Source organism: Scyliorhinus torazame, chromosome 25 (assembly GCF_047496885.1).
Source record: "Scyliorhinus torazame isolate Kashiwa2021f chromosome 25, sScyTor2.1, whole genome shotgun sequence".
Classification (NCBI taxonomy): domain Eukaryota; kingdom Metazoa; phylum Chordata; class Chondrichthyes; order Carcharhiniformes; family Scyliorhinidae; genus Scyliorhinus; species Scyliorhinus torazame.
In genome coordinates, this window is record NC_092731.1 from 9073726 (window position 1) to 9090052 (window position 16327).

General features: G+C 60.5%; 1 protein-coding gene across 3 annotated transcripts in view; it reads right to left on the reverse strand.

Moving 5' to 3' along the window:
• LOC140402294 (cytochrome P450 2C20-like) overlaps nucleotides 1-16327 on the reverse strand; it is a 37580-nt gene that overhangs the window by 20706 nt on the left and 547 nt on the right. For all 3 annotated transcript variants that reach the window (XM_072489964.1, XM_072489963.1, XM_072489962.1), the window contains exon 2: nucleotides 1934-2096. In XM_072489964.1, coding sequence (XP_072346065.1) covers nucleotides 1934-2018 — 85 coding nt within the window. In that variant the 5' untranslated portion in view covers nucleotides 2019-2096. The remainder of the gene's footprint in view (nucleotides 1-1933; nucleotides 2097-16327) is intronic.

A 16327-nucleotide genomic window follows, 5' to 3' on the forward strand; every position in this document is an offset into this window, starting at 1 on the left:
GTGGATGCTAGCCCCCCACTGGGCGGAGCATATGTGCAGGGCGGAGACAACTTTTTCATTGGAAGACTAGATACATTCTCCGGGCATAGCCTCAAAATCGGAGAATTCAGCCCATTGACTGAGGCATGGTTTGAAGGGTAGTATTTGAGACATTCTTCAATTCTTCATCTTTAAGCTTTGTTGGTGTGTACTATAAGGCTCTGTGACCATTGGAGAATCAGAGCTGAGTCTGATCATTAAGCAAATTTATGCTGATTTCACACTCCCTTTTCACCACTTGGTCTTGATGACAATTGTTGAACCCCTCAGTCTTTTCCAGCCACTGATTAACATAGTCTATGGTCTCTGAGTGAAAGGTTTATGGGTTGAAGACCAACTCAACACTCTGATTTAATCTAGTCTGACACCTCAGTGCAGTACTGTGAGAATTTTGCATTATCTTCGCGATGAGATATTAAATCAAGATTCCATCTGATAAATTGTTTTAGGAATAGAGTAGGGAGTTCAGTTCCCACTGCAGGATTTGAGCATAAATTCTAGACTGACACTTCACGGGGCACATGCATGTCAGATGCAGTATAATGTGGATAAATGTGAGGTTATCTACTTTGGTAGCAAAAATAAGAAGGCAGATTATTACTTGAATTGGTGTAACTGAGAGAGGTGTAAACTCAGCGAGACCTTGGTGTCCTCATGCATCAGTCGCTGAAAGTAAGCGAGCAGGTACAACAAATGGTATGCTAGCATTCATAGCGAGAGGATTTGAGTATAGGAATAGGAATGTTTTACTGCAATTGTATTGGGCATTGGCGAGGCCACACCTGGAGTATTGTGGGCAGTTTTGGTGTCCTTATCTGAGGAAGGATGTTCTTGCTATGAAGGGAGAGCAGCGAAGGTTTACCAGGCTGATTCCTGGGATGGCGGGACTGTTATAAGAGGAGAGACTAAATTGGTTAGGATTATATTCATTAGAGTTAAGAAGAGTGAGAGGGGACCTCATAGAAACTTACAAAATTCTAACAGGATTAGACAGGGTAGATTCAGAAAGAATGTTCCCGATGGTGAAGGATCCAGAACTAGGGGTCATAGTTTGAGGATAAGGAGTGAACCTTTTAGGACTGAGGTGAGGAGAAATTTCTTCACCCAGTGAGTGGTGAAACTGTGGAATTCACTACCGTAGAAAGTAGTTGAGATGAAAATGTGTCATTTCAAGAAGGAATTTGATATAGTTCTTGGAGTTGGGATATGGGAGGAAAGTGGGATCGAGGTATTGATGATCAGCCATGATCATAATGAATGGCGGAGCAGGCTCGAAGGGCCGAATGGCCTCCTCCTGCTTCTATATTCTATATATGTATCTATGTTTCAGTGCAGTAAAGAGGCCGTTCTGTCCTTTAGGTAAGATGTCAAGCCAGGACACATCTACCTGAGAAAGATCCATTTGAATTCTTCAGAGAAGAACAGGTGGGTTTTTCCAGTGGCCTTCCCAATATTTATCCCCCTTAACTAACGTCACCAAAACTGTTCTTATCTGATCGTTTAACTTATTGCTTAATGACTGTCACATTTTCCAGAATAACAGTAGTGAATATATAGTTCCAGAGTGCTTCACTGGGTGCGAAGATATTTTCTGTGGCATGGGAATGGAAAATGTGCTTTGTAAAAGGAGCTTCCACAAATCTATGAGCTTCTCACAGCCAAGGCTGGAGTGGCCTTGTTCTGAGAAACAAGGGCCCATAGATGTAGAGAGAATGAGGGAGAAGTTAAAATAAATGTATTTTAAAAGGATATCTAGAATCGGTAGGTAACTCCATCTGAAGATCTAACACTCAATGTGTCAAATGACCACCTCCTGTTCTGCACGTTCTATAATTGTAAATGCTCAGATGACATGAGGGCAAGTAAGTTGAACAGGGAGTTAAAGATTTCTTACCGTAGCCGTTTGAAACTTTTTTGAAGGCTGGGAGGAGATACCTGCCGCTGAAATCGTACCCTCGCTCAATTAACCCTTCCTTCATAGTCTCAAAGCCACACAGCACCACTGCAGGGAATCTACCAAACCAGACTGTGTATAGGGGGCCATACTGCTCACTCAGCTGTGGAAACACAATAAATAAATAACAACTGTTAAAGAAGGTTCTGCGCCCTGGACAACATCAAAATGTCTGCGAACACCACTGTTATCAGCCAAAGTGTTGGAGGCAAAGAAAGATTTACAGCAAAGTTTATACAGGAAAAGTTGACTTTTTAATTGCGGGAAGCCTCATAATTAAACCCTATCCTGGTGTTGCCCAGCATTCAAACAAATGCCTTTTTCCAGCCTGGGCCACTAAATAACAATCTACCTGCATTGTCCGTTCCTTCTTTCCTAACCCAGGTCACTGAAACCAGTCAGAGATCTGGCCACTCGACATTACGCCTGGGGTCTCCCTGATATGCCCAACTCTGCTCCGGACACTTAGAAATCGGGCACTTGGAGGAGTGGTTATTTCATATTTCTTTGGGGTGAATTTTATGCTCATTAACATGGGGGATGTTAGTGTTAGGGAATGGAATATTTAATTTCATGTATCCAGTTTTAACTTCAGGATTTGTGCTGCCTGCACTACCCTCCGACGTGCCCTTCTGGTGCAAACAGCAGCAACTGGTAAGTAAACTTGGGCGTCATTCTCCGACCCCCCGCCGGGTTGGAGAATCGCCGGGGGCTGCCGTGAATCCCGCCCCCGCCGGTTGCCGAAGTCTCTGGCACCGGAAATTCGGCGGGGGCGGGAATCGGGCCGCGCCGGTTGGCGGGCCCCCCCGCTGGATTCTCCGGCCCGGACGGGCCGAAGTCCCGCCGATAAATTGCCTGTCCCGCCGGCGTGGATTAAACCACCTTTTGAACGACGGGGCAAGGCGGCGTGGGCGGGCTCCGGGGTCCTGGGGGGGGGGGCGCGGGGCGATCTGGCCCCGGGGGGTGCCCGCACGGTGGCCTGGCCCGCGATCGGGGCCCACCGATCCGCGGGCGGGCCTGTGCCGTGGGGGCACTCTTTCCCTTCTGCCTCCGCCACGGTCTCCACCATGGCGGAGGCGGAAGAGACTCCCTCCACTGCGCATGCGCGGGAATGCCGTCAGTGGCCACTAACGCTCCCGCGCATGCGCCGCCCCGAGATGTCATTTCCGCGCCAGCTGGTGGGGCAACAAAGGCCGTTTCCGCCGGCTGGCGCGGCGGAAATTCCTCCGGCGCTGGCCTAGCTCCTCAATGTTGGGGCTCAGCCCCCAAAGATGTGGAGCATCCCGCACCTTTGGGGCGGCGGGATGCCCGTCTGATTGGCGCCGTTTTGGGCGCCAGCCGGCTGACATCGCGACGTTTCGGGAGAATTTCGACCCCCTTGTCTTAACTTGTTAGGTCAACAACTGGGAAGGCATTTTGCTGGGACTTAAGGAACTTAGAACTTGGGCAGCACGGCGGTGTAGTGGTTAGCACTGCTGCCTCACGGCACTGAGGAACCGGTTGTGATCCAGGCCCCGGGCCACTGTATGTGTGGAGTTTGCACATTCTTCCCGTGTCTGTGTGGGTCTCACCCCCACAACCCAAAGACCTTGGGCGAAATTCTCCCGAAACGGCGCGATGTCCGCCGACTGGCGCCCAAAACGGCGCCAATCAGACGGCCATCGCGCCGCCCCAAAGGTGCGGAATGCTCCGCATCTTTGGGGGCCGAGCCCCAACATTGAGGGGCTAGGCCAGCGCCGGAGGAATTTCCGCCCGCCAGCTGGCGGAAACAGCCTTTGTTGCCCCGCCAGCTGGCGCGGAAATGACATGTCGGGGCGGCGCATGCGCGGGAGCGTCAACGGCCGCTGACAGTTTCCCACGCATGCGCAGTGGAGGGAGTCTCTTCCGCCTCCGCCATGGTGGAGACCGTGGCGGAGGCGGAAGGGAAAGAGTGCCCCCACGGCACAGGCCCGCCCGCGGATCGGTGGGCCCCGATCGCGGGCCAGGCCACCGTGGGGGCACCCCCGGGGCCAGATCGCCCCGCGCCCCTCCCAGGACCCCGGAGCCCGCCCGCGCTGCCTTGTCCCGCCGGTAAGGTAGGTGGTTTAATCTACGCCGGCGGGACAGGAAATTTATCGGCGGGACTTCGGCCCATCCGGGCCGGAGAATCCAGCGGGGGGGCCCGTCAACCGGCGCGGCCCGATTCCCGCCCCCGCCGAATTTCCGGTGTAGGAGACTTCGACAACCGGCGGGGGCGCGATTCACGGCAGCCCCCAGCGATTCTCCAACCCGGCGGGGGGTCGGAGAATGTCGCCCAAGAATTGTAAAAAATAATTGGGTACTCTAAATTTTTAAAAAAATTATAAAAAAGGAACTTAGAACTTTTGCTAAACTAAATGTGCTATGTAAATACAACTTCTACTTATTGTCTTGATCCTATTGGAAAGAAGCTTCCGACTGCCTACTTACTCAACATGGGACATTTAGAACGAGCACACAATTAATCTTTGACAAATGGTAATCTGGGGCGTCATTCTCCGACCCCCCAGAGGGTCGGAGAATGGCCGTTGGCCGCCGTGAATCCCGCCCCCGCCGGTTGCCGAAGTCTCCGAAGGGAGAAAAGTCGGCGGGGCGTTAATGTCGCCGCTGCCGCGGAGAATGTCACGGGTCTGCGCAAGGCAGCCGATTTTCGGCCTGCCGATATTCTCCCTTCCGGATGGGCCGAAGTCCCGTCGACGTGATGACCGTTCACGTCGACGTCAATCAAACCTCCTTTTCATCGGCGTGACCCTGTGCTCCAGGTTCACGCCGACCAGCGTGGAGGTGAGTGACGGCCTGGGGGGGTTGGCTCTGGGCAGGCGATGGCGTGGCCGCAGTCTGAATGCGGTGAGGAGAGGTGTGTCTCGGGTTGTGTGTGTGTGTGTGCGGCGGGGGGGGGGGGGTGGTTAGAGTAGGCTGGGCTCCGAGGGAGTGCCGGGAGGGGGTCCGTGCCGGGGAAGGGGATGGGGGGGGTCCGTGCCGGGGAGGGGGATGGGGGGGTCCGTGCCGGGGAGGGGGATGGGGGTGTCCGTGCCGGGGAGGGGTATGGGGGGTCCGTGCCGGGGTGGAGGTTGGGGGGGGTCCGTGCCGGGGTGGAGGTTGGGGTGGGTCCGTGCTGGGGTGGAGGTTGGGGGGGGGTCCGTGCCGGGGAGGGGGATGGGGGGTCTGTGCCAGGGTGGAGGTTGGGGGGGGTCCGTGCCTGGGAGGGGGATGGGGGGTCCGTGCCGGGGTGGAGGTTGGGGGGGGGTCCGTGCCGGGGTGGAGGTTGGGGGGGGGTCCGTGCCGGGGAGGGGGATGGGGGGGGGTCCGTGCCGGGGAGGGGGATGGGGGTCCGTGCCGGGGTGGAGGTTGGGGGGGGTCCGTGCCGGGGTTGAGGTTGGGGGGGTCCGTGCCGGGGTGGAGGTTGTGGGGGGGGGGGGTCCGTGCCGGGGAGGGGGATGGGGGTCCGTGCCGGTGTGGAGGTTGGGGGGGGGGTCCGTGCCGGGGAGTGGAATAGGGGGTCCGTGCCGGGGTGGAGGTTGGGGGGGGGGTCCGTGCCGGGGTGGAGGTTGGGGGGGGGGGTCCGTGCCGGGGTGGAGGTTGGGGGGGGGTCCGTGCCAGGGAGGGGGATGGGGAGGGTCCGTGCTGGGGAGGGGGATGAAGGGGGTCCGTGCCGGGGAAGGGGATGGGGGGTGTCCGTACCGGGGAGGGGTATGGGGATCCGTGCCGGGGTGGAGGTTGGGGGTGTCCGTGCCGGGGAGGGGGATGGGGGGGGTCCGTGCCGGGGAGGGGGATGAAGGGGGTCCGTGCCGGGGAAGGGGATGGGGGGTGTCCATGCCGGGGAGGGGTATGGGGGTCCGTGCCGGGGTGGAGGTTGGGGGGGGGTCCGTGCCGGGGTGGATGTTGGGGTGGTCCGTGCCGGGGTGGAGGTTGGGGGGGGGGTCTGTGCCGGGGAGGGGGATGGGGGGTCCGTGCCGGTGTGGAGGTTGGGGGGGGGGTCCGTGCCGGGGAGTGGAATAGGGGTCCGTGCCGGGGTGGAGGTTGGGGGGGGGGGTCCGTGCCGGGGTGGAGGTTGGGGGGGGTCCGTGCCGGGGAGGGGGATGGGGGGGTCCGTGCCGGGGAGGGGGATGAAGGGGGTCCGTGTCGGGGAAGGGGATGGGGGGTGTCCGTGCCGGGGAGGGGTATGGGGGTCCGTGCCGGGGTGGAGGTTGGGGGGGGTCCGTGCCGGGGTGGAGGTTGGGGGGGTCCGTGCCGGGGTGGAGGTTGGGGGGGGGGTCCGTGCCGGGGAGGGGGATGGGGGGGGTCCGTGCCGGGGAGGGGGATGAAGGGGGTCCGTGCCGGGGAAGGGGATGGGGGGTGCCCGTGCCGGGGAGGGGTATGGGGGTCCGTGCCGGGGTGGAGGTTGGGGGGGGTCCGTGCCGGGGTGGAGGTTGGGGGGGTCCGTGCCGGGGTGGAGGTTGGGGGGGGGTCCGTGCCGGGGAGGGGGATGGGGGGTCCGTGCCGGTGTGGAGGTTGGGGGGGGGTCCGTGCCGGTGAGTGGAATAGGGGGTCCGTGCCGGGGTGGAGGTTGGGGGAGGGGTCCGTGCCGGGGTGGAGGTTGGGGGGGGTCCGTGCCGGGGAGGGGGATGGGGGGGGTCCGTGCCGGGGAGGGGGATGAAGGGGGTCCGTGCCGGGGAAGGGGATGGGGGGTGTCCGTGCCGGGGAGGGGTATGGGGGTCCGTGCCGGGGTGGAGGTTGGGGTGGGTCCGTGCCGGGGAGGGGGATGGGGGGGTCCGTGCCGGGGAGGGGGATGAAGGGGGTCCGTGCCGGGGAAGGGGAATGGGGGGTGTCCATGCCGGGGAGGGGTATGGGGGTCCGTGCCGGGGTGGAGGTTGGGGGGGGGTCCGTGCCGGGGTGGAGGTTGGGGGGGTCCGTGCCGGGGTGGAGGTTGGGGGGGGGTCCGTGCCGGGGAGGGGGATGGGGGGTCCGTGCCGTTGTTGAGGTTGGGGGGGGCGTCCGTGCCGGGGAGTGGAATAGGGGGTCCGTGCCGGGGTGGAGGTTGGGGGGGGGGGGGGTCCGTGCCTGGGTGGAGGTTGGGGGGGGTCCGTGCCGGGGAGGGGGATGGGGGGGGGCCCGTGCCGGGGAGGGGGATGAAGGGGGTCCGTGCCGGGGAAGGGGATGGGGGGTGTCCGTGCCGGGGAGGGGTATGGGGGTCCGTGCCGGGGTGGAGGTTGGGGGGGGTCCGTGCCGGGGTGGAGGTTGGGGGGGGGTCCGTGCCGGGTTGGAGGTTAGGGGGAGGGGTCCGTGCCGGGGTGGAGGTTGGGGGGTGGGTCCGTGCCGGGGTGGAGGTTGGGAGGGGGATCCGTGCCGGGGAGGGGGATGGGGGGTCCGTGCCGGGGAGGGGGACGGGGGGGGGGGTCCGTGCCGGGGAGGGGGATGGGGGGAGTCCATGCCGGGGAGGGGGATGGGGGGTCCGTGCCGGGGTGGAGGTTGGGGGGGGGGGATCCGTGCTAGGGTGGAGGTTGGGGGGGGGTCCGTGCTGGGGAGGGGGATGGGTGGTGTCCGTGCCGGGTAGGGGGATGGGGGGGATCCATGCCGGGGAGGGGGATGGGGGGGGGGGGGGGTCTGTGCCGGGGAGGGGGATGCGGGGGGTGGTCCGTGCCGGGGAGGGGGATGGGGCCCTGAACTTTTTTGCAACGGGGTCATTCCAGGCACCGAGTGGGGACCTGTCCGGCATATCGCAGACATCGGTGCATCGGTGCATCCGGGCAGTGACAGATGCCCAATATGCCATGGCGCACCGCTACATCTGCTTCCCCGTGGACCGGGCCAGCCAAGATGCCCGGGCCGTGGGCTTCTCTGCCGTGGCCGGGTTCCCCATGGTCCAGGGCGCGATCGATGGGATGCACGTCGCCGTGCGGCCACCTGCAGATAACAGGGCCGTGTTCACCAATAGGAAGGGGACCTATTCGATGAACATACAGGTGGTCTGTGACCACCGCATGATGATCCTGCACGTCTGCGCCCGTTACCCAGGCAGTGTACACGACTCATACGTGTTGTCGCGGTCATCCATCCCCGGCATGTACGAGGGACGCCATCCCCGGCTGAGGGGCTGGTTGCTGGGCGACAGGGGCTACCCATTGCGATCGTGGCTGATGACGCCTATACGGAGGCCACGCAATGAGGCGGAGAACCGCTACAATGATGCCCATGTAGCGACAAGGGGAGTGATAGAGAGGTGCTTTGGCATGCTGAAAATGCGTTTCAGGTGCCTGGACCTCTCTGGGGGCGCCCTCCAGTATCGGTCAGATAGGGTCGGCCGCATCATTGTGGTGTGCTGCGTCCTGCACAACATAGCCCAGCAGAGGGGCGATGTGCCGCAGGCAGAGGAGGGCGGAGTGGAGGAGCAGCAGGAAGAGGCGCAGTCCTCCCCAGATGAGGGGGATGGGGGTAATGGTCAGGGCAGACGGGGTAGACACAGGCGGGTGGCTGTCCACCGTTACCGGCTGGCCCAGCGGGCACGGGACAGACTGATAGCCGCCCGCTTCACTGACTAGATGGGCATGGGAATCGGGTAGTATGGCCACAGACCGCACACCATGGCAACAGCCGACCACCCACAACCCCCACCCATCCACCCACCCAGCACCCTCACCCCCCTCCCCAACCCCACCCACCACACCCGCATGCACACCACACCCCCCCCCCATTGCCGATCCACCTGCGGCACAACGGGCCGGGCTCACACAGTTGCGGGTGGACGCGTGTCTATTGCAGGCCATGGAGGATGATGACAACCCGCCCTGCGGTGAGCTCCTGGCTCTACATCGTTGGACTATGTCTGACCCATGGCCACAGTACCACCATCCACCCGGACCATCCCTGCATGTGGCTGTGACACTGCAGCGCACGGTCCCGTCCTCTGCCCGGGGGATGTTGATGGCGGCCCAGGGGGAAGGGGGCAGACTCACCTGGGGTTGAGGTAAGACCACCCGTCACACACACACTTGCGCTCAACGTACATGACACCCCCGCACACTTTGGACAGAGCACAAAGGCAGCTTCTGTAGGTGTAACATTGACTTTAATAACCAAAGGAGTTCATGCACGTGCCCTAGCCCCTAAAACTCATCTGTGCCCTGCACCCGTGCCAACTTACTCAGTGTCTAATTGTTTGGCCTTACGGGCCCTTTGACTACGTCTATGTGGTTCCCCAGACGGTACAGCAGAACCTGAGGTTGACTCCTGTGATTCCTGCCCTCTGACACTGGATCCCTTTGGCGGCCGTTTCCTGGGGCGTCCTGGCCCAGGTGGGCCAGGCTGCGGCCCGGGCGACTGGGATGGCGAGCTGCCAGCCTGTCCTGCCCGTTGCCCACCCGATGCACCTGGGACGGAAGGGGGGGGAGTCCGAGGTGTCGCGGTGTACCGGGACCTCCACTGCAGGGGGAGCCGGGACGGACCACACCACCTCCTCCTCCCTCGGGGTGCCCGATGGCCCCCAGGCCTCTACATGGGTGGGGGATGCGGACGGACTGGCCATCCGACGCCCCCCCGACATCTGGCGCTGCCAGTCCTGGAGGCCCGTGCTGGTATCGACAGGGGTCTGCAGGTTTGCAGCCATGGAGCCCAGGGGGTTGGCAAACCCTGTCTGTGACAGTGCGACGCCGGCTCGCACATGGCCACTGGCGCCGATGCCCTCAGCGATGGCCTGCAGAGACTGGGCCATGGCCTGCTGAGACTGGGCCATGGCCTGCAGAGACTGGGCTATGGCCTGCTGAGACTGGGCCATGGCCTGCAGAGACTGGGCTATGGTGTTGAGCGCCTCTGCCATCTGGCGCTGGCACTGGCTCATGGCCTCCTGTGAGAGGGCAGCCATTTCCTGGGCCACAGACGCCGCCTGCACGGAAAGCCCCAGGCCTCGCAAACCGTTCCCCATGTCTGACACCGTCGCACCCATTGCCTCCACCGCGGACGCCACCCGTGCGGTGTCAGCTTGGGTGGCACGCATGACCGGCACCACTCCCAGCTCCTGGACGCGGGTGGACTCCCCCACCTGCGACTGCAGCCGCCGCAAGCCGCCCGTCACCCTCTTCGCTCGTCTCCGGGTCGGTGGTTGCATAGGATCTATGTGTGGGTATGGTAACTCCAGGAACCCGGGATCCACCTGGGCGGCAGATGTTCGCTTGGGCTGGGCTGCCCTCCGACCGCCCGGCCCCTCTGCTGCTCCTACCTCCACCTGCTGTACCGGGATGGCTGTGTTGTGCGCACCAGTGAGTGTACCAGACGCCTCATCACTAAAGTGCCCAACCGAGGTGAGTGTTTCTGCGATGGTGGAGGGTGTTGGTGACAGCAGTGGCGTTGTGTCGTGCTCTTCGTCCCACTCTGAGTCCATGGCACTTTGGGGTGGGGGTTTGTCTCCACCCATCTACTCTGAGTCACTGTCCGGTATTTCGTCTTCCTGGGTAGTGCTGTCCCGGGTAGGAGTGTCCTGGGCAGTGCTGTCCCGGGTAGTGGTGTCCCGGGTAGTGGTGTCCCGGGTAGTGGTGTCCTAGGTAGTGGTGTCCTGGGTAGTGGTGTCCTGGGTAGTGGTGTCCTGGCTCGGATGTGACGGGGGCCTGTGGCTGCCCCCCTCGTTGCTGGGTGGTCGCTCCCGCACGTGACGGGGGTGTCGTCTCCCTGTTGCTCCAGGTCTCTTCGTCTCCCGTGGTGTGCGAGGGGCATCCTGCGGGCGTCGCATGCTGGAGGGTCCGGGTCTCTCCGTCTCCCGTGGCCTCCGAGGGGCATCCTGCGGGCGTTGCATGCTGGAGGGTCCGGGTCTCTCCGTCTCCCGTGGCCTCCGAGGGGCATCCTGCGGGCGTCGCATGCTGGAGGGTCCGGGTCTCTCCGTCTCCCGTGGCCTCCGAGGGGCATCCTGCGGGCGTCGCATGCTGGAGGGTCCGGGTCTCTCCGTCTCCCGTGGCCTCCGAGGGGCATCCTGCGGGCGGTCTGCATCTGCGGGGATGGGTGCCTGGACGTTTGGTCCTGCGATACACAATGAAGCATGCATGGTTAGACATCAGGCAGTGATCGGGTGATATGGGGGAGGGGGATATAGGGGAGGGGGGATATGGGGACGGGCTGTGGGTGGCTCACTTGCTACTACGCCCCCGACCTCTGCATCAGCAACCTCCCGGTCGTCAGGTCCGCCAGCCAGTTCCATGGCCCTTTCCTCGTGTTCGGTCAGTGGCCTCTCATCAGCGGGGCCTCCTCCAGTCCTCACATGCTCCCTATTGTTGTGTGCGCGCTTCTCCTGGGGGGGGGTGGGGGGGTGGTGGTGGCAGGGGTAAAAGGCAACAGTGTTAGGCAGGTATATCAATGCACGCCATCGGTTGCGCGTGCATTGCAGAGGTTAAGGTTAGGGCTGGATTCACTTGGGGATACGGGGGATATGGGGGAGGGGGGGATATGGGGGAGGGGGGATATGGGGGATATGGGGGAGGGGGGATATGGGGGAGGGGGATATGGGGGAGTGGGGATATGGGGGAGGGGGGATAAGGGGGAGGGGGGATATGGGGGAGGGGGGAATATGGGGATATGGGGAGGGGGGATTATGGGGGATATGGGGAGGGGGGATATGGGGGATATGGGGAGGGGGGATATGGGGAGGGGGATATGGGGAGGGGGGATATGGGGGAGGGGGGATATGGGGAGGGGGATATGGGGAGGGGGATATGGGGGAGGGGGGAATATGGGGGATATGGGGGAGGGGGGATATGGGGGAGGGGGATATGGGGAGGGGGATATGGGGGAGGGGGGATATGGGGGAAGGGGGGATATGGGGGAGGGGGGGGATATGGGGAGGGGGGATATGGGAAAGGGGGGATATGGGGGAGGGGGGATATAGGGGAGGGGGATATGGGGGATATGGGGGATGAAGGATATGGGGGATATGGGGGATATGGGGGATGAAGGATATGGGGGATATGGGGGAGGGGGGATATGGGGGAGGGGGGATATGGGGGAAGGGGGGATATGGGGGAGGGGGATATGTGGGAGGGGGATATGGGGGAAGGGGGGATATGGAGGAGGGGGGATATGGGGGAGGGGGGATATGGGGAGGGGGGATATGGGGAGGGGGGATATGGGGGAGGGGTTGATATGGGGGAGGGGGGATATGGGGGAGGCTCACCCTGCCTGCTCTGACGAGGTCGTTCACCTTCTTGTGGCACTGGGTGCCTGTCCGTGGTGTTAGGGCCACAGCGGTGACGGCCTCTGCCACTTCCCTCCACAGACACCGGCTGTGGCGTGGGGCAACTCTGCCGCCTTGCCCGGGATACAGGGCGTCCCTCCTCTGCTCCACCGCGTCCAGGAGCGCCACCACATCGCGTGACTCGAACCTCGGGGCTGAGCGGCGGCCAGCCATCCAGTCGGGTGTTGCGGTTGGGTGTTCCGGTCGGGTGGGGGGGAGCAGCGCGGCCTTATGAGCCGTCACGCAGTGCGGCGCGTATGACGCTGCACGGCGTGAACCACTGCGCAAGCGCGGATCCCGTTACGTCGCTGCTAGCTCATTTTGGGCCGGAGACTTTCGACCCATTTTTCCGACGTGACGCAAGTCGGATTTGCGCCGTTTTTTGCGCCAATCGGCGGACTTTCCGCCGATAACGGAGAATTTCGCCCCAGGGACTCGAAACATTAGCTCTTTTCTCTCTCTACAGATGCTGCCAGACCTGCTGAGATTTTCCAGCATTTTCTCTTTGGACACAATGAATCCTACCTGCATCATCCAAGGCTAGATTTGAAACCATGGGTGAAAGGTTATTTTACCAAATACCTGCCGAGATTTTGTCTGTTGAATTGTCTTTATTACTGTGAACCTGTTTGGCGAATCAGAGAAAATAAATATTTGTAGGGCTTACTGACAACAGTGATCTGTGATACTGCGTCACACAGAACCCGAAAGGTCCAACATTCTGTGCACATCAGCTAATCTGTTAGTATACTGAAGTAACATTTGTGCCACACAAGTGCCAGGCACAAACCAGCTGCAAAAAGAGAAACTTTAACCATCACCCCTTGACATTCAATGGCATTAACATCACTGAATCCCCAGCTACCAATATCCTTGGTGGTTACCATTGAACAAAAACTGAATTGGGCTAGCCATATTCTAATTCTTATGGTCTTATGAATATGGGGTGAAATTCTCCGGTATCGGCGCGATGTCCGCCAACTGGCGCCAAAAACGGCGCAAATCAGTCGGGCATCGTGCCGCCCCAAAGGTGCGGAATCCTCCGCATCTTGGGGGGCCCAGCCCCAACCTGGAGGGGCTAGGCCCGCGCCGGACTAATTTCCGCCCCGCCAGCTGGCGGAAAGGCCTTTGGTGCCCCGCCAGCTGGCGCGGAAATGACATCTCCGGGCGGCGCATGCGCGGGAGCGTTAGCGGCCGCTCACGGCATCCCTGCGCATGCGCTGTGGAGGGAGTCTCTTCCGCCTCCGCGATGGTGGAGACCGTGGCGAAGGCGGAAGGAAAAGAGTGCCCCCACGGCACAGGCCAGCCCGCGGATAGGTGGGCCCTGATCGCGGGCCAGGACACCGTGGGGGCACCACCCGGGGCCAGATCGCCCTCCCCAGGACCCTGGAGCCCGCCCGCGCCGCCTTGTCCCGCCGGTAAGAGAGGTGGTTTAATCCACGCCGGCGGGACAGGCATCCTAGCAGCGGGACTTCGGCCCATTGGCCATGAGAATCGCGGGGGGGGGGGGGGGCCCGCCAACCGGCGCGGCGCGATTCCCGCCCCCGCCGAATCTCCGGTGGTGGAGAATTCGGCAACCGGCGGGGGCGGGGTTCACGCCAGCCCCCGGCGATTCTCCGACGGCGGGGGGTCAGAGAATCTCGCCCCCTGTCTATCCAGACTGTATTTCATAACAACTCTGAGGGGCCCTTTAAAAGTTGGCCCAACTCTATGTTTAGTGGAGAACTGGGACATCCCAAAGCCCGCAATGGACCTGGGGTGCCAGGTGTGGGCTGCTGACCCACTAAAACCCACTCTTAAAACAGCACAGGTGAAAATTGGGAATGACATCATGAATTGCGGAATCGGTTCCCAGCAAACATTCTCACACCTCCATGGAGTCTCCCAACTCCATTAAAACGGCCCAATACTGGGTTTGTCTGTAACACCACAGCACCCCCAATGCGCCGCCCTTTTAAAAATCACAATCACTTACACAAGCTTGCAGGTTTACTCTGGTGGCTTGCCCCTGTGGTTAGCACTGTTGCTTCCCAGCGCCAGGGACGCGAGTTTGATTCCCGGCTTAGGTCACTGTCTGTGCGGAGTCTGCACATTCCCCCCATGTCTGCGTGGGTTTCCTCCGGATGCTCCGGTTTCCTCCCATAGACATAGACATAGAATTTACAGTGCAGAAGGAGGCCATTCGGCCCATCGAGTCTTTACCGGCTCTTGGAAAGAGCACCCTACACAAGGTCAACACCTCCACCCTATCCCCAGTAACCCAGTAACCCCACCCAACACTAAGGGCAATTTTGGACACTAAGGGCAATTTTTCATGGCCAATCCACCTAACCTGCACATCTTTGGACTGTGGGAGGAAACCGGAGCACCCGGAGGAAACCCACGCACACACGAGGAGGATGTACAGACTCCGCACAGACAGTGACCCAAGCCGGAATCGAACCTGGGACCCTGGAGCTGTGAAGCAATTGTGCTATCCACAATGCTACCGTGCTGCCCCTAAAGAGGCATAAGTCCCAAGAGACGTGCAGGTTAGGTGAATTGGACATTCTGAATTCTTCCTCCGTGTGCCCGAACAGGCGCCGGAATGTGGCGACTAGGGGATTTTCACAGTAACTTCATTGCAGTGTTAATGTCAGCCCACTTTAAAGAAGGCACTCCTGTAATGGGGTCGCGGAGATGGGGGCTTAGCCCTCCCAAGCTTTATTTACTATTACTGGGCGGCCAACATATCGATGGTCAGGAAGTGGGTAGTGGAGGAGGGGTCGGTTTGGGAGTGAGTGGAAGCGGCATCCTGCAAGGGTACGAGTTTGGAGGCTTTACTAACGGCGCCTCTGCCGTTCTTGCCGGCTCGGTACTCTCCAACTCCTGTGGTGGTGGCACCCCTAGGGTGTGGGGGCAATGGAGGCAGCATATGAGACTGGAGGGGGCGTCAGTGTGGCCATTGATCTGTGACAACTACCGGATTGCCCCGGAGGGGCTGGATGGGGGCTTTAAGAGATGGCAGCGGGGAGGGATTGACAGATTTGGGGACCTATTCATCTAGGAGGGCTTTCCGACCTTGGAGGCACGAGAAGAGGAGTTTGAGTTGCCGGTGGGAACGGGTTTCGTTACCTTCAGGTGCGGGACTTTGTACGGAGGCAGGTTCCACCCTTCCCTCGCCTCCCTCTGTGGGGACAAGGGTAAGGTGATGTCAAAAATAGGGGTTGGAGAGGGGAGGGTTTTGGAGACATACAAGGAGTTGATGGAGTGGGAAGGGGCCCCTATCAGAGAGGTGAAGCGGAAGTTGGAAGAGGAGCTGGGAGGAGAGCTGGAAATGGAAATGTGGGGAAAAGCCTTGAAGAGAGTCAATTCATCCTCGTCGTGTGCCAGGCTTAGTTTGATCCAGTTCAAGGTGGTCCACAGGGCCCACGTGACGGTAGTCCGGATGAGCAGGATTATTGAGGAGGTGGAGGACAGATGTGGGCGGTGTGGGGGTAGCCCGGCGAACCATGTACATATGTTTTAGGGATGTCTGAAATTGAGGGGATTCTGGTAGGGATTTGCGGACGTTATGTCAGAAGTCCTGGAAGGGAGGGTAACTCCGAGACCAGAACTGGCAATATTTGGGGTATCGGAAGATCCGGGGGCCAAAGTGGGGAGGGAGGCCGATGTCCTGGCCTTGTCCTCCTTGGTGGCCAGCAGACGGATTTTGCTGGGATGGAGGGACTCGGAACCCCCAAAATCAGGAGTGTGGCTCAGCGATATGGCAGGGTTTCTCAGTCGGGAAAAAAAATCAAGTTCGCTTTGAGAGGATCAATTCAGGGGGTCGCCCGGAGATGGCAACCGTTCATTGGCTTCGTCAAAGAAAATTGAACGTCAGTCAGCAGTAAGGGGGGAGAGGGGAAAACAGGAGGCATGGCAATGTTAGATAAGGACAGGGAACGTAGTGTATGGGTAATTAGGGGATAGGGTGGGGGTAGCAGGGGACGTTGTTTACTGTTTTGTAGGCGTTTTGCGTGTGACGGCCCGCGCGGTTGTTTAAGAAATGTTAATGTGTTGAACTGTGAAAATTACAAATGTTTCAATAAAATATTTTCTAAAAAAAAATGTAAGCCTATTTATGACACTAATAAAGATTATTATTC